The 17,186-nt window shown below is 54.8% G+C and overlaps 1 protein-coding gene across 2 annotated transcripts; it reads right to left on the reverse strand.

The window, feature by feature from the left end:
- Positions 1-381: 381 nt before the first annotated feature.
- RAB17 (RAB17, member RAS oncogene family) lies at positions 382-16,978 on the reverse strand. 2 transcript variants are annotated; one of them, XM_087864707.1, is made up of 7 exons: positions 16,890-16,978; positions 10,451-10,610; positions 4,839-4,990; positions 4,434-4,583; positions 3,878-4,003; positions 1,837-1,930; positions 382-1,583 (listed from the first exon to the last, which is right to left on the reverse strand). In XM_087864707.1, exons 2-7 carry the CDS (start codon positions 10,605-10,607, stop codon positions 1,471-1,473), a joined length of 792 nt encoding a protein of 263 aa, XP_087720833.1. In that variant the 5' UTR covers positions 10,608-10,610; positions 16,890-16,978; the 3' UTR covers positions 382-1,470. The 2 variants fall into 2 exon arrangements, with proteins under 2 accessions (XP_087720833.1, XP_045649987.1); XM_045794031.2 differs by lacking the exon at positions 4,434-4,583.
- Between the last annotated feature and the right edge of the window lie 208 nt (positions 16,979-17,186).

Here is a 17,186-nt window from a genome sequence, read left to right on the forward strand (position 1 = left end):
CCGTCCTGCTGTTGATCCTTATAATCGATGCAGTGAAGCCAGCCTTTTCGGGCGGACAGCGGTGTCTTCGTGTTTACAATTTCAGACTTGCTTACCCCAGTCCCAGGGGCAAGGAGGAAAACCATCACCACCCCTTCCCCCCACAAAATACAGCCCCCTCTGCCTTGACATCAGGGCTTAGCTCCCAGAACGACCGTCTGGCCTCCCCCTAAAGTCAGGCAGTAACGAGGGAAACACATGACCTGTCAGCCCTGGAGAAATGTCCCCGTGCCGCCCGAGCCACTGTCAGTGTGTGGGCCCGCCTCCTTACTCACTCAGGACGAGCCCTTCTGGAACACAGGCCATACCAAACCCCAGCCTTGCAAACTCAGCAACACCAGGTTAGAGAAAGCGGTTTAATGTTTGCGGACATATAAGCAGCACCACTCACACCACGGCCGGAAGTCTGCGTCCTCAGGCTCGCTGCGTACGAGCTTCACCTACTGAACTCAGAGCCAGGGAACGAGAATGGGGAGGGGCCTGGCCCCCAACCCCAAACCCGCCCCAGCTGCCCCGTTAGATGCCGTCTCTTCCGGGGCCACCGCCCCAAGATACAGGAAGTGGACGCAGCCCCATGATCTTCCTGGCACTGTCACCTCCATGCGGGCCTGTCCCCTCCTCCCCCAGCTCCCAGAACCAGGCGGGCCCAGCCCCGGATGGACGGCGCCCGGCCCAGCACAGGTTCAATCCTCGGCCCCCTCTGGCCCGCCTCCCTCCTCTGTCGAGGTGGGGCCGACACCCCCGTCAATGCAAATTGAACCAACCTTCTCTAAAACGTTAAAGAGAAAAGGAAAAGGGTTTTCTTGGAGCCCAAATGAGGACAGCTGCCCAGGACACGACCTTCACAAAGGAGAGCGTGACCCTGGGAAGGAACATGTATGTCTTTTGCACAGAGTTACAAATCATCGCCATGAAGGACGTTCCAGAAAGTTACAGATTTTTATCTTATGTGTTTAGCCGGGTTATATGACTTTAACCTCACAGGAACCAGGGAGGTGTTGTTCTTTTTCTTATCGTTCTGTTTGGAATGCTCCTTGTGAGCTATTTTTTTCCATGAAGCCGATGTGCAATGTGTGCTCGGGTCAGAAACGGAGCCCGTGCTTTGAAGAGGTTTCGCCGAGTCACTTTGACCCTGGTAAATACTAAATGCAGCTTCCCTGAGAACCCAGGGGCAGGGCCCACAAACACAAAGGTGGACATTTCCTGTATCAGCCCTGGAAGCCCTTTGGCCCCGGATCCCCTCCTGAATGATTCCCGCCGGCTTTGGAACGTGGGAACACGCAGGGGTGCAGCTTCCAGAACCTCTAGGACTCGGGGAGCAAGCCCGCTGGACGGTGACTCGGAGCCCGTGGCGGAGGCAGCGTCTCCCCCTGAGGAGCAGCGGGGCCCGGGGTGGGGGGTCCTCCCAGGCCCCTCCTGGCGTGGCTGCTGTTAGCGGGCACAGCATCTGGCCGGCCCGGCAGGCGCCCCACTCAGAGCCAGCCCCGCATCTCCCCGTTGCGGCCGGCCCTCCTTCCTCTCTTCTCTCCGCAGGAGCTCCCAGGCTGTGAAGGGCAGAGGAGGGTGGTCTGGGAGGGGAGGCCCCCAGCCCAGCATGCACCCTGTGTGCCAGGCTGTCCCGGGTCCCCACCCTCCCTGATGCTTACCCAGAGCCACGGAGTTCGGCCCCTGGGAACCCTGCTCACCTTCTGACCCCTGGAGACACTCTGTTGGCTCCCAGGACACCAGAAAGAAGAGCCAAGAAGCAGAGCCAGAGATGCCCCCTCCCCGGGCTCTCCTGGGGGCCCCAGCACTCACCTACAGCGCTGAAGACCTCGGTCACCTGCTGGTTTAGTTTGGCCGAGGCCTCCATGAAGAGCAACCTCTTGCTCTCCGCAAACTCCTTCCCTTCCTGCAAGAAACAGCAATAAAATTCCCACACTGGTTACAAAAACACACTTTCCCAGGAATACTCAGCTGCCTTCTCAGACCCAAGAACCAGGGAGGGTTCCTCCTTTCTGGGTCTTGCTGCTCCTGCAAGGACCCATGGCCAGGGAGGTGGGGAGGCAAGGAGGTGGGGAGGCAGGGAGGTGCTCACCTCCCCAGGAAGGATGCCCTCGCCCCCAAAGCCTGAGCCCCAGCTTCCCCTCGTGACTCCCTACCCTCACGTTTCTCCCTCTGGCACCTGGGGGCTCTGACGTGGGGAAAACCAAGTAAGAAGGCAGGAAACATAGAAGGGAAGTAGGCAGAGCCCCTGGGGGGAGCCCACCTGGGCCCTCCTTCTGCAGGTCCCTCCTGGCTTTCCACAGGGGTTAGCACTGCGGGGAGTGACACAGAAGTGTGCTAGCGGGAAACTGATGGAATCTGAGTAAGAGGAGAACTTGGTAGTATTGTCTGCTTGTCCGCTTCCTGATTCAATGGCTGTTCTGTGTTTATGCGAGACGTTGGCATCCGGGAAGGCTGGGGCAGGGGTGCACACGGGACCTTTTTGTGGTACTTTTGCAAGACTTTCTGTAATTCTGAAATTATTTGAAAATGGGAACCAAAAAATGCATCTAAAATCTGTGTTCCCCTTGTCTCCGCCCCGGCCAGAGCACCTGCCGGCTCCCCGTGCTGGATGCCAGTGTCCCTGGCACCTGGCCCTCCAGACCCAAGGCCCAATTGTGCTTAGTGAGAGCTCAGAATAAAGAAGAGGCCAAGGGGCTGGCCCAGGGCCCAGGTGGCCGGTGGGGTCTACAGCCCTGGCCTCAGGGTGGCCGGTACTGTGAGCTCTAAGCCAGGAGGCCTCCCTGCATGGGCAGGACAGGCTCAGCCCAGGGCAGGGGTGCTGCCGCCCGAGGCCCCTCACACCCTCTGAGCTGGGCTGCCTGCCTCCCAGACATCTCCCCTCCCAGACATCTCCCCTGGTCTCCCCAGCTCGGCCTGACCTTGCCTCCAAATACTCTTTCCAAATCACCCATCACGTCCCAGCCCCCATCTTCTCAAAATCCGCCAAGGACTCCTTGTTGCCCCCCCAAATATTGGCCCCAATCCTTAATGCCATACACTGGGACCTCTGCTGCTGAGCCCACATGCCTTCTCATCGCGGCCTTCCCCTCCTGGCGACCCCCCTGCAGCCAGCACCCTGCCCTTCGCTCCGCCCGCCACACTCCACTCGTCCCGCCTGCGCGTGCCCTCCCAGAGCCTTCCCTGAAACCAGCCTGCACACACGCGCACGCACACACCCTCGTGTACACACACCTCCTACACACCCCCCTCGCTCACAGCGCTCTGCGTGCATCTCCGCGGCATTTTTTCTGCTTCTGGTTGTTTACAGAACTATGGCTTTCTTCTTGTCTATCCCTCACTCAGTTCTTAGCAAGGAAATTTGGATTTACTCACTTGTCCCTTTATCAGTAATTTACTGAGCACAAAGAAAAAGATCTGAAAACCCACATAAGTGAATATGGGAGGGCAGGATAGGAAGGGCCGTGGGTTCCTTGCAACCCTGGCTCACCCGCCTGGGCCCCTGCAGGGTGTCTCCCTGCTGCCTGGGAGACAGGACACGGGGCCGACCCTCCGCCAGCTCGCAGGGGGGCTGGCCTGCGTGGTGCCCTCCCCACATCTGCATAATAGCCATCTCTAGACCTGACTTCTCCAGGAAAGACCAGAAATCTTTGCCCAAAAGGGAAATTCAAGTGGGAAGGGTATGTGTTTGTGCATGTGTGTGCAAGCTTGTGTGACGTGCATGGGCGGGTGTGTGCGTGTGCATGCGAGTGGGTGGGGGCGGGGTATGGGTGTGTGTGTGCGTGGACATGTGTGCTTTAGGGTTGCTCTCATCCCCCCTCGGGGAACAAAACGACCCAGTGTCGAGGGCTACCTGGAGCGTCACCTCCCGCTGCTCGCCGAGGTCCGTCTTGTTCCCGACCAGCATCACCACCACCTCCCCTGGGGGGCACTCCCTCTCCAGGTCCTTCAGCCACTGCTGAGCCTTGAAGAAGGAATCCTAGCAAAGGGAAACAGTCAACATCAGACAAATCCCTTGGTGGTTTTCATCCGCTATCCCAGCAAAGAACAGGCAGAGGTTGGTGGCCGCCCTGTAAAAAGACATATGATCCAACCGGCCATACGACAGCCCCCCCACACGACACCCCCTCCTTGCATCTGAGCTGCTCAAGTGGGCGGCCTCCCATTTGGCAACCCGTGCCATGGTGCTTGTCCCACCCCCACCTCCCATCCCACAGACTCTGCTCTCTTCCTGCTCACCTGTCGTCTGTCTCCTCCCCGCCTGCCCTGCCCCGCCCCACCCCACCCCAACAGGCTAATCCCCACTCTTCCCTCCCTTCCTGCAAGAAACACCCCCACCCCGGGCTGAGTCGGGTGCCCCCCATCAACTCCCGCAGAACCCTGCCCTTCCCTCCTCCTGCTCTAAGTACCTGCTCACTCATACGTAGCATCTCCCCACATGACACTGGGGGGGTGTACAGCCAGGGGCTGTGTGCTGTCTCCATGACACACTCCTCACCAATGTTGTGGGCACCCAAGGAATCGTGAGTGATGGATGGGGGTGCTCTATGCAGGGTGTTCTGAGAGGACCATGGAAGGGCACAAAGTCAACCATGCAGTAGTTATCAACCATGCAGGGGTTATCAGTGAGGGCTTCCTGGAGGAAGCGACAGACTTTCATGAAAGTGTCGTCTACTGGTTGTGTTGAGTTTACCATAAAGCACCAGCATGGCTGGTCCTGGAAAGCCCTCAGAAGAGAGCATCCCTGTGCCCGAGAGAACAGAAAACAGACGTCTCGCAAAGGAGGGTGGGGACGTGCCCGAGGCGAGCCTCACCTTCCTGGTGATGTCATACACCAAAACCGCCGCGTTGGCCCCCCTGAAGTACAAGTGGCAGATGCTGTGGTACTTCTCCTGGCCAGCCGTGTCCCAGATCTCAAACTTCAGAGACACGGCCCCCAAGTCCACCACCTTGGTGAAGAACGCACCTGGAACAGAAGCCCAGGGGGAGCTTTACCTAGAGGACACGGTCTTCGTCTACACCTCCGGCAGGGCTAGCGAGTCAGGATGTGGACATAGCCTGTGGGGGACTGTTCACCCTGCTGTGGACAGAGGATAAGGGACGGGTCTGGGCTGAGGTTTTCAGCTTGGAGTGGGTAAGATCATGATTCTCTGGCACGAGACTCTAGTTTGGGGGGCTCCTAACAGAACCCACCAACCCGTGTCTGCCTGCACATCCCACCTTTCCCTGCACAGCCTCGAGCCTGAGGTCAGATAACCCTCCTAGGTGTCGTACCCCCCCAAATTCATATGTGAAGTCCTATCCCCCAAAGTGATGGTCTTAGGAGGTGGGGCCTCTGGGGGGTCATCAGGGTTAGATGAGGTCATGAGGGCGGGTCCCCACAGTGGGATCAGTGCCTTTGTAAGAAGAGACACAGAACCCTTGACCCCTCTCTCCCTCTCTGTTTCTCCCTCCCTCTCTCTCCTCCCCTCTCTCCCTGTCTCTCCCACCCTTCCAAATCTCAGTGTCCTCTTCTTCACGTGAGCCAACGGTGCCCCCTTGCCATGGTGGGTGTCAAACCACGAGAAAACGGAGGAGAGCGGGATCTGTGCGTGAAGCTCCCCTTCCTTTGCCTGCCCTGGGCTCTCCCTGACTCACTGGCTAGGACAGTGGCCTTCTGTCCACGTCCTTCTGTCACGTGCAATCACGTTCCTGAACTTGATTTTGGTTGTACCCTAAAACCCGCCACCGCCAGGTTCCCCACGGGCGTCACTCTTGGGTCAGCCTCCCGGGCTCAGCAACCCTAGCTTCCCATATGTTCCTTCTCCAGTTTGTGAACAACGGCTGCTGGTCGAGCTTCAACCCGCGTGCACCCCACAAGCTTGCAGAGAGGGCTTTCAGCCCAAGCGATGATGAGACACAAGTGACTGGGGGTTCATAGAGCGCAGAGCCTTGACTCCCCTAGAGAGACACACGAGGTCCCTCGGGGGCCCCTGGACTGGTCTCCATGGCAAACTTCCACCCGGCCCCACGGACGCCTTGGCTCCAATCGGGAAAAGAGCCCACATTAATTATCTCCCTTGTTCAGAAACCCACCAACCACATTTTCTACATCATCACAGCTAAAGCCAAAAAAAAATAAATGATATTAGCCACAAAGTGGGGGGGTGGGAATGGGATCAGGCCAAGAACCAGGAATTTTCCTGATTCTGGAATACGCTGGTGGAGAGGACACACTGGCACATTTTCACAGGGCCTCGAGGGGACTGAGCTGGGGCCGCCGGGCGCACTTACATATCGTGGCCCCGTCACACCAGGTCACCTTCTCCCCTGGTCCCACCACAGACCTCGGCACTGGCGCCCCAGCGACAGCCCTGCCCCCAGCCTCAGCTCCATCCAGAGGGGGGGCTCCATCTGCGCAGTGAAGGGCATAGGAATGACAAACTGCCCCCCCCCCCAGCTTTACTGTACTGCCCCAGATTAAAAGTGTCTCCGTAAATGTTGACGTAAGGAACGGGCTTGTGCTCCTTCTGGTCCTAATGTCAACAAACAGCTAATTCCGCTCGTCGAAGCTTCTCCACCGCCTTTCTGGTACAGAGTATCAGTGAAGTCCGGAGTTAGGCTGAAGGGAACGTGAGCCGTGGGAGCTGACAAGGGCTGGTGGCAAAGCTGAACGCGGGCTGCCTTTCCCTCCTACACAGGCCTCTGCGGTCCCCCGCAAGTATGCGAGCCGGCACTAGATGTCACCGTTCTCCGAAAGATGCCACTAAGACAGTGCGGCCGGCCCTGGGAAAGGTGCAGAATTCCGGGGACTGTGCCAGCTGGGACTCCAGGATGAGGGGTCTGCGGGGAGCCAGGTGGGGTCTTTGGGAGCTCCCCGTGGTTCGAGCCCCCCAGCCACAGCACTCGCCCTTGGAGCTGCTGCCGTCCCCGCTAGGCCCTCTCCTGCGGAGGGACCAGGGCCTCCGTGGGAGGGGGTATGCGGCCAGGAGTTCCAGGGCTTTTCTGGTCTCCCTTCAGCAGGCTGACCCCTCTCACCTGAGATTCCCACTCTGGCTCTGCGTCAGAGACACGAGTCTGTCTGTCCCCTGGCTGGACGGGGTCTTGCCCTAAGACAGCTGGAACACTGTCCAGGCTCACGTACCTGCTGGAGGGCTGTACTCAGGGCCTGTGCAGCCCACGATCACCCACAGATCCAGACCCCCCAATGGGGGGTCCAGCACCCCCACCCCCCCAAAGGTTGGAGGATCTGGAAGCCAGCCCGCTCAGAAGGCAGCACCATGCGGGACACGCCAGCCCCTGGTCCCACCCCTGCTCTCTGGAGTGATGACCTTAAGTCATAACATGGTAACCCATGACCTAAGACAGTGTCAAGCCAGCCTTGCATGGAGTGCCCACCACAGAGGGGTGTCTATGTCCCCATTTCACAGATGACAACGTCAGGATGAGCGAACAAGCCGTTTAGCCACCTGTTGGTCACTCGGCTCATAGTCACGGAGCGTTTCCAGCACGCTCAGCACCTGGCACATGCTCTCTCCTGGTCGTCCCAGCCACCTGCTGCCTGCCACCTGCCACCTGCCAGGAAGGAGGTGAGCCCTGCGTGCCCGCGCCACGGCTGAGCTCCCTGGCACCTGCTCCAGAGCAAAGCAGGTTCTCCCGATAAAGCCGAAGAGGCCACATGTGGAAACAAGTGACGAAGCGTCTGCCTTCAGAGCGCTTTCGTACAACACAAACGACATTTACGTAAGTGAGAGGAAGGATCGTATTCCATCGCCTCGTCTGAAAAGTGGGAAGATCGACCTTTATAATAATATATAATGATGTAACAATTATAATAGCATAATAACTAATAATACAGAATATACTGCTAAATATGACAGTATAATAGTAAATAAAATAATTAACTGCCCTTCTTTATTTATTTTTATAATGCTATGATCATTGTAATAGCCACTTCCACAGCTTGTATCATAAAGCACGTGAAGTAGACCCTGAGATTTAAGTGGGGGAAGCCAGCATTTCCACATGGGATTTAGCTCCTCAAAGCAAAGGAGGGCTTATTCACCTCTACATCCCCGGCTGCCAGCACGGCTGGGCACAGAGTAGGTGCCCCAGCAGTGAGTTCTAGCCCCATGGCTGGCAGCTGCTCGAATGAAGGGTTGCCAGACTCAGCTAGAGGGTCGTGGCTCCATGGGGGCTGATCGGGAGGTTTTCTGCCACCACACATTCATGCAACCCGGGGACAGTGGGAAGGGAACAAAGACCCAAAGCACTGGCCCCAAGGAGAGGCAGGGTCCTGAGCCTGGAAGCAGGGAGGGCAGCTAAAGCTGCCCACGAGGAAGGGGATGGTCCAGGCCAGGCAGAGGACCACAGCTGGAGACAGCACACCTAGACCTGCCCCCCAAGCAAAGACCCCCACTCTGACTTGGGCCCAGGCTCTGTCCACCCTCCTGAGCCTAGCAGAACCCCTGAAGAGTGCGGCGGAGGGTGACAGTGTTGTCCCTGACTTGCTGAAGGAAACGGGGGAGGTTTCTGTGAGCAGGGACAGGCCCTCACCCACCGTCCCTGCAGCCACTGTGGGCTGGGAAGCACTGTCTGCCCAGCTTGGGAAAGTGAGTGACCTTTCCATTAATAGAGAGCGCCTGCACCAGCCCCAGACGCAGCTGGCTCTGTGCTTACAGCCCCTCCCCCCAGCCCCCCAGGGAGGGTCCACATTGCAGCCCACCCCCTTGGACCCAGCAAGTCTGATCCCATGGAGCCACATTCCCAGCTCACAGCGAGTGTCCACACCACCATCCCTGCCCCTCCTCTCCCACTGGAGCCCAATGGCAGCCCAGTGCCTCTCCGGGGACTGGCCCCTTCTCACACATGGGTAGAGCAGAGCTCCCAGACTTTTTGGGCAAAGGACTTCAGCAAGTATTTTTGGCTTAGGGGACCTACAATCACAGTGGCAACTACTCAACCCTGGCCTCAGGCTGAAACCAGCCCCACAGGATACGCAAATGATGGGCATGGCCATGGTCCGAGAAAACCTTATTTGCAAAATCAAGCAGAGCCCTGTAAGCCACAGCTTGCGGGCCTCTGTCTCCCATGCAACCCCAAAGAGCTGCCTCGTATGGAACCTGCTGTCTCTCCTCCTCATCTTGAATCTGCATCACCGGTTCACACCCAGGTGCCCAGCCCCCCCAATCCCGGCTGGGCCACGCCCCCTTCTCCAGTCTCTGCTCTCAACTGAAGTCCCTCCCGCATCGCCGAGCCCAGACTTAGCACTTTGTTGTATTTTTTTAAGTCCAGTCCAGTATCGTGCGTGGCTGAGTGTTGTCACTCTTCTGCTGATGGAGAAGGTCGCCCTGGGCCCCCTCAGCCAGCCGGGACCAGTCTTCACTAGCTCTCCCGGAGCTCCCCCATCCTGGAGCAGGCCCCTCACCCCTCCTCTGCCCGGCTCACCACCAGTGCTGGGGGCCTGGGCCTGGCAGATCCCTCAGCCCCCAGGTCCCTCAGGCACTCTCGGGAATCGCCCTCCTGAGAAGACTGCAGGGTCCCAGGTAGCTGATGCATGTGTCAAATTTAGTGTTGTGTGTCCATGTCCAGTGTGCCTGTTTGGCATTTTCTAGAAACCTCCACACCCAGTGCAGGCCTGGGACAGAGGCCATGCCCAGCAGGTATTGCGACATGAATGAGGGAGGGAGTAAATAAATGAATGAGTGAATGAATGAATGCATGAGTGGACTCGACAAAGTGCGAAGCGGAAGGCTTGTCCTTGGCAGAGTCCAGGTCTGAAGCCAAAGCTTTGGCTCCAAGTGGGGAATCTTTCTTTTGCGGTGCTGGCCACCTGCCAGGAGGGTTGGCATGAAATGCATGTTGAGTTTCTCTATTTTAGGATTTCCAGCCCCAGGCAGCATGTGAAGGAAGTCCACAGCTCAGCAGATACTCCAAAGACCCTTTCCCCTGAGAGCCATGACACGTTAACCTCTTTAAGAAGTGCAGTGAGAGGGTCTTCCCTCCCTGCCGCCCCATCCTCTGCACCCCACCTCCCCAACCCAGGCCAGGTGGTAAACCAAGACCAGGCAGAAAGGGAGCCACTCTTCGGTAAACTACCCAGGGAGCAGCATCGGCAGGAGGGACCCCGGCAGGGCGAGAGGCCGGCTTGTCTGGGCGGCTGAGTGGCAGAGCCTAGGCAGCCTTCCCCTGGGCTCTCGCTCCACTAGGTACAACCCCTCACACCAAGCCCTGGGGGCCCCAGACCCTGACCCTGAATCTCTACCCCCTGCAGCCTCCCGCTAAGCTGACATGGGACCCCGCTCTGGACTGCACGTGTGTCTGACATCCTCCCCTCCCTGAAGTGCTCCGAGGCTCCGAGAAGCCTGGGAAATGCCCCGCACCTGGGCCGTCACCTGGCTTCTCCTCTAGCAGACTAACCAAGGGCGTGCTGTCCCGTGTCACTTACATCCCACGGTGGGCAGGATGCTCTTGAAGTCATTCTTCACGTACCGGAGAGCCAAGCTAGACTTGCCCACGGAGCCACTTCCCAAGAGGACCAGCTTGAACACGTAGGACTGGTCCGGGGCAGCCCCAGGAGAGGGGACCCCACCCGCCTGCGCCATGCCCTGTAAAGAGACGGCATTTGCAGGAGGTTGAATCCTGGCGTCAAATGGTCTTAGTGAGTTCAGCCCTGGGGCGCTCCTTCCCCGCTGGAAGACAGACAGACAGCCTTGAACAGCACAGAGCCCAGTCAGAGGCAGGCAGCCTGGGCTGGTACCCCTGCACCCCTCAGCACCCCGTCTCCTCATCTACAGAGCGGGGCGGGCAGTCCCTGCGTGACAGGTGTCTCGTGAGTGATGCTTGGGAATTGTTCGTTGTCCTCGTTCCCATAACTTCTCACTTTTAAAAAATCGATTACTGATTTCAAAAAGTACCGGAATCACCCGAGAGGCAACGTGCTCTCTCCCTTGTGGCTCATGGGTTAAAGTTGGTGTTTCTGTCTAAAGAAAAAGTCGGCGTTTCAAGGACCTCCAAACATTTTGGTGTTTCCCACCGTATCTAAAGCCTCAGCGCCCATAGGGACATGCTGTGGAGGGAAACAGCTCTGTGATCAAAATAAATCTGGGTAACCCCTGCATATGTTTTCATTACAGAAAATTTCAGGCACCCTCCGCCATGGAACGGAGACAGTCCTACTGGCCTCACGCACCCTCCTGCACTTCCACGATATTGAGCTGTGGCCAAATCCCCAGACCCCCTCCCCCCAAAGATGGGTTTGAAGCAAATCCCAGACATCCTGTTGTTCCATCTGCAAATCTCAGTATATATACAGGTATTCTTTTTTTTCTTTGTAATTAATCTGTTCAAGAGATCAGATTGTCCTGCGGCTCTGCAGTCGGGATCTTGCTGATTGTAGCCCCCGTTCTTGCCATGTCCTGTGAACCCCATATTTGCTACAGCTTGGTGGTTCCGAACAGAAACCTGATCAGATACGGGCTATCTTTCGGCAAGAATGCTTCCTGCGTGGGCTTTGCATTTCCCCAGAGGGCAAATAATGGCCAAGAGCTCTAGTGGTGATGCTAGGGGTCCTTGAAGACCGTTGCCAGACCCACTGTTTCACTAGAAGCTGCAGACTGGTGACATTCTAATGTCCCCACTTTGTCTCCATTTATGCTCTGGGTCGCTTCTAGAAAGAAAAACTTCCCCTAAAAAACATCAACTTCCCCTAAAAATCATCGAAACCCACCAGGGGCAGGCAGTCCTGGGAATGGTGTCCTCTCCCTCTCACTTGGTGGGCAGAAGGGAGGCCCCCAAGGGCAATGGGAATGGAGGAAGGGAAGGAATTTTGAAGAGGAACAGAGAGAAAAGCGACAGCAACAAGAAGCAAACCATGTCCCCCACCCCCACCGCCGCAGCTGTCCCTGCCTGGTCTGCCTGCAGGGATAGGAGGGGAAGAAGCGAGCTTGGGGGTGGGGGTGGGGTAGGAGACATGAACAAGCAGGGCTGAGTCCTAAATACTAACAAGACTGTTCTCAACCGAACTCAACTGGGGAGGGACGCCTGGGTGGCTCAGTCAGTTAAGTGTCTGCCTTCGGCTCAGGTCATGATCTCAGGGTGCTGGAATTGAGCCCCACATCAGGCTCCCTGCTCAGCGCAGAGCCTGTTTCTCCCTCTGCCCCTCCCCCTGCTCATGTACACTTTCTCTCTCTCTCTGACAAATGAATAAATAAAATTTTATTTATTTATTTGACAGAGAGACAGCCAGTGAGAGAGGGAACACAAGCAGGGGGAGTGGGAGAGGAAGAAGCAGGCTCATAGCGGAGGAGCCTGATGTGGGGCTCGATCCCACAACACCGGGATCACGCCGTGAGCCGAAGGCAGACGCTTAACCACTGCGCCACCCAGCGCCCCAATAAAATTTTTTTTTAAAGAAGAGTCCAGGGAGTTACAGAATTTGAGAGAAGGATTCAGGGCCGCTTCTGCGCCTTCGGGACAGGGGGCTCGACACAGCAGAGCGGAGTTGTCGGAAGGCATGTGGAACCCCATCTTATGTGGGATTCACGGGTTTCGCCATCAAGTATGATGCTTATGGTGTCAATGCATGATGTTTCAGAGAAGGATTAGAAAGATGAAGTATTTTAAGTTTTCCATCTCTGTTTTTTTGAAGCGGGTACTGGGGTCACTTAGAGAGCTGCCAGCTTCCAGTAAATCTGCCAGATCCGCTCAGGTCTCTCTGTCCCATCGATGCGAACCTCCGTCCTGCCACGGCGCCCAGCCCTGATCATATCCGGTCCCCATCAACAGCAGATAATGAAATAGATAAATTCCCTGCCATCATGTGGCCCATAGACCCTGTTCCTCTTCTTGATTGAAATAATCCCAGTTCTGAACTCTGCCTTAACTCATAGAATTGTTTTTTAATGACTTATCTCACTTGCTGGACTGTAACCTCTAATGAGATACATTTATATAATTATTTTATCAATATCTTCTCACACACACCGGGCTGTAACCTCTCATGAGAGCAAGGTCATATAGTAGGTCTCAATAAATATTTCATGAACACACACAGGAATGACTCAGCAAAAAGCCACAACTGGACAGCCATGCTGTTTCCACCCCACGGTCTGCACGGCCGGTCAAACCCCAGGCAGCTGGCCATGCAGTGAAGTGGGGTATCTGCAGAATGCTGAACAGAAATGGCACCTCCAGCAGCTGTTGAGAGCAGCTCCACACGGTGGCTCAGCCCTGAGGGGCCAAGAAAAGCTGAACGTTACTTGCTTTATGGTCGCCCTGCATGGGTACTTGGAGGAGACTGGAGGCAGAAGTGACTGAGCCTATCAAAAAATGGGCAGAAGATATGAACAGACACTTTTCCAATGAAGACATACAAATGGCTAACAGACACATGAAAAAATGTTCAAAATCATTAGCCATCAAGGAAATTCAAATCAAAACCACACTGAGATACCACCTTACGCCAGTTAGAATGGCAAAAATTGACAAGGCAGGAAACAACAAATGTTGGAGAGGATGTGGAGAAAGGGGATCCCTCCTACATTGTTGGTGGGAATGCAAGTTGGTACAGCCACTCTGGAAAACAGTGTGGAGGTCCCTTAAAAAGTTAAAAATTGAGCTACCCTATGATTCAGCCATTGCACTACTGGGTATTTACCCCAAAGATACAGACGTAGTGAAGAGAAGGGCCATATGCACCCCAATGTTCATAGCAGCATTGTCCACAATAGCTAAATCGTGGAAGGAGCCGAGATGCCCTTCTACAGATGACTGGATTAAGAAGTTGTGGTCCATATATACAATGGAATATTACTCAGCTATCAGAAAGAACGAGTTCTCAACATTTGTTACAAAATGGACGGCACTGGAGGAGATAATGCTAAGTGAAATAAGTCAAGCAGAGAAAGACAACTATCATATGATTTCTCTCATCTATGGAACATAAGAACTAGGATGATCGGTAGGGGAAGAAAGGGATAAAGAAAGGGGGGGTAATCAGAAGGGGGAATGAAACATAAGAGACTATGGACTAGAAACAAACTGAGGACCTCAGAGGGGAGGGGGGTGGGGGAATGGGATAGACCGGTGATGGGTAGTAAGGAGGGCACGTATTGCATGGTGCACTGGGTGTTATACACAACTAATGAATCATCGAGCCTTACATCAGAAACCGGGGATGTACTGTATGGTGACTAACATAATATAATAAAAAATCATTAAAAAAAAAAAAAAGAAGTGACTGAGCCTAACACGCAGGCCACCTGCACGGGGGAGCGGGACGGACGTGTGCACACAGCCCTGCCCAGCTCAGGCTGCACAGAGCCTCCCATTAAAGCTGGGCTAGCAGCCTCCGGGGGTCCTGGCGTCACCCCACCTTAGAGAGAGGCCCGGCAGCTCTTCTAAGACAGATGCAGAATTTGAAGGCAGAGCAGGCTGTGTTCACATTCACACCGGGCAGCCCAGGGCGCTTCCAGCCACTTGCAGAGAGCACCAGCACGCACTTCCCGCATCAAGAGAGTGGTGCAGGGAGCCCGTCTGGGGGGACCGCCCTCCTGGGCTCAGGGCCGAGGCGAAGTCAGCTCCATAGCAGATCCTAATTTATAAACTGCTTCTTCTCCCCCCGCCCAACTCAGAGGAACAGAGTAGAATGCTGGTTACCAAAGGCTGGGGAAGGAGAATGGGAAGATACCAGTCAAAGGGTACAAACTTCCAGTTACAAGATTAACAAGTTCTGGGCATCCAGCGTACAGCATGGAGATTATAGCTACTAATACTGCATTATGTCCTTGAAAGTCCCTAAGAGAGTAGATTAAATGTTCTCAGGGCCAGAAAGACGTGGTCGTTATGAGACAGGATGGAGGTGGCAGCTAACAGCGTGTCAGCCATCGCATTGCGATACATAAACGTGTCAAATCCACAGGGGTGCACGCCTTGAACCTGCACGGCGCTGGATGTCAATTACAGCTCAGCCAAGCTGGAAAAATACATCCTTTGCCGAACGGACTGTCCGGCTTCCAGTGCCTCCCCAAGCCATTCCCTGGTCTCCAGCCGGAAGTACAGCTCCTGCTTGGAAGCAGGTGTCCCACTGATTTGTACTGTAATTCTGCTTCTAACACACCTACGGGGATGCCTTCTCGAGTATTAAAGACACCCCTTCAAGTGTTCCTTGCTATTTATGCGCTCGGATTAATAAAGCTCTTAAGTGTAGAAAATCTTTAGCCTAAGACATGTCTGAATTCATCACAACAGGTGGACTCTGAATGAATACACCATTCCTATGAATGAATACACCATTCCCGTGAATGAATATACCATTCCTATGATACCGCATTGCAGCATCTTATTCTTTTGGCAATGATACATCTCTTTGTTTAAAAATAGTATTTTACTATTGGGGCGCCTGGGTGGCACAGCGGTTAAGCGTCTGCCTTCGGCTCAGGGCGTGATCCCGGCGTTTACGGGATCGAGCCCCACATCAGGCTCCTCCGCTATGAGCCTGCTTCTTCCTCTCCCACTCCCCCTGCTTGTGTTCCCTCTCTTGCTGGCTGTCTCTATCTCTGTCGAAAAAATAAATAAAATCTTTAAAAAAAATAGTATTTTACTATAAATATAAACACATCATTGTCAATATGAAAAAAATTAAATCACCCACAATCTCACACCCTTAATATAACCAGAAAGGCATTTTGCCTATTTTCTTCTTGGATTTTTGGCTATGAATCTTAAAAACAGGCAAACCAAAATCCAGCTTTAACATAAAATTATGTATCCCACCTTTTAAAAAACAACATACGTGAAAAGCAGCTTTCCACGCTGCTGTGTACGTTCCACCGTATCCAGCATGATATGTTCAGTGACCACAGAACGTTCCTACAGCTTTTCCACTTTGCTAACCCATTTCCCAACTGTTGGATTTTTTCTTGGTCATAACTGTTTTCTCAGTAATAAATAAGACTGCAGAAAGCACTTCCGGTACAACTCTCTGTGTGATGACATATTGTAAGCTTCCAATAATCAGAGGTAGGAGCCCTGTATTCAGAGAGAAAATTGAAAATGTGACTTCTGACCCAGCCTCTAGAACTTAATCAAGATGGGGTTATTTGAAGTCTTTTTAAACACAAAGACGTTCTCAGGAACACAATATTCATGATTAGAGGTAAGAGATGCCCTCTGCAGCATCCTGATTTGGGGCTTTTTAAAATTTCTTTTCTCATCTCTTGTTCACCAAAGGGAAAAAGAAAGCATTGCAGATCTGCAGTAGTCCTTTCTCGGGGTAGGGGAGGGCGTTTCTGGGAAGGGTCTGCTTTGCTGAGGCTCCCGTCCAAGGTGTCACTGGTGTCATCTCTGCCTGGGTGTGTAAAGAACACCGAGATTTCTGAGCAGCTGGTTATGCCCGCGCCAATCTACACTGAGCAACGCGATCCAGCTGAGACGGGTTCCTCGAAGGGCTCCGCTCCCCACCAGCAATCTACAGTCAAGGCCTGAGCTGGACTCTTCCCAAGGCCTCCCTCCGGGAGCCTGACCTAGCCAGCGGCAGCAGATCCAGACAGGGGCACTTCTGGTCTTCAGCGGAGCAAACTCCTCACACCGCACTTTGCCCTTTTGCTTCTGCGCACAAGGGCGAAGGTACAGACACCCTCACACACGCGCGTGTATACACGTACACACACAGACACATGCAGATACACACACAGACACTCACACACATGAGCATGCAGGTACACACATACAAACACACACAGAAATACACAGAGACACACAGATGCACGGACACACACAGAGATACACACACCCAGACACTCACAGACACAAATACACACAGACATGTGCATGTGCACACACACGCACACTCTGCAAAGCACACAGAAGTTAAAACAACGACTCACGTGTTCCCCGGGTCTGATCACCTACAGGAAGCCAGGCAGCTTGTCATCACTGGGTCCTGCAGGACCCCCACCTGTCTCCCCGGGCTCCCTCCTCTGGCCCCCGACAAGGTTTGCTTCCCCCCACAGGCAGGCGGGGACGGTGGCCACGGCACGGACAGGCAGAGATTCTGCTCCAACAGGAAACAGGTAAGACGCAGCCGCTCTGGCCAAGGTGGGGCCCGCCCCCTGCCCCCTGGTCAGGTCCCCTCCTCCCTTCCCGGGAGGCTCCCAGGGCAAGGTCCACCACGGTCATGTGTC

The sequence above is a fragment of the Ursus americanus genome, chromosome 1 (genome assembly GCF_024610735.1).
Source record: "Ursus americanus isolate L20-20 chromosome 1, mUrsAme1.1.p, whole genome shotgun sequence".
Lineage (NCBI taxonomy): Eukaryota > Metazoa > Chordata > Mammalia > Carnivora > Ursidae > Ursus > Ursus americanus.

What these genes read in the sequence shown, in the direction of transcription:
- RAB17 (XM_087864707.1), bottom strand. Translation starts at nt 10,607, where the DNA reads ATGGCGCAGGCGGGTGGGGTCCCCTCTCCTGGGGCTGCCCCGGACCAG. An exon ending in CATCCTGCCCACCGTGGGAT is followed by an intron (nt 4,991 to 10,450) that starts GTAAGTGACACG and finishes CTTCTGTTCCAG; the next exon opens with GTGCGTTCTTCACCAAGGTG. An exon ending in TGCTACGTATGAGTGAGCAG is followed by an intron (nt 4,004 to 4,433) that starts GTACTTAGAGCA and finishes TCCCTTTGCTAG; the next exon opens with GATTCCTTCTTCAAGGCTCA.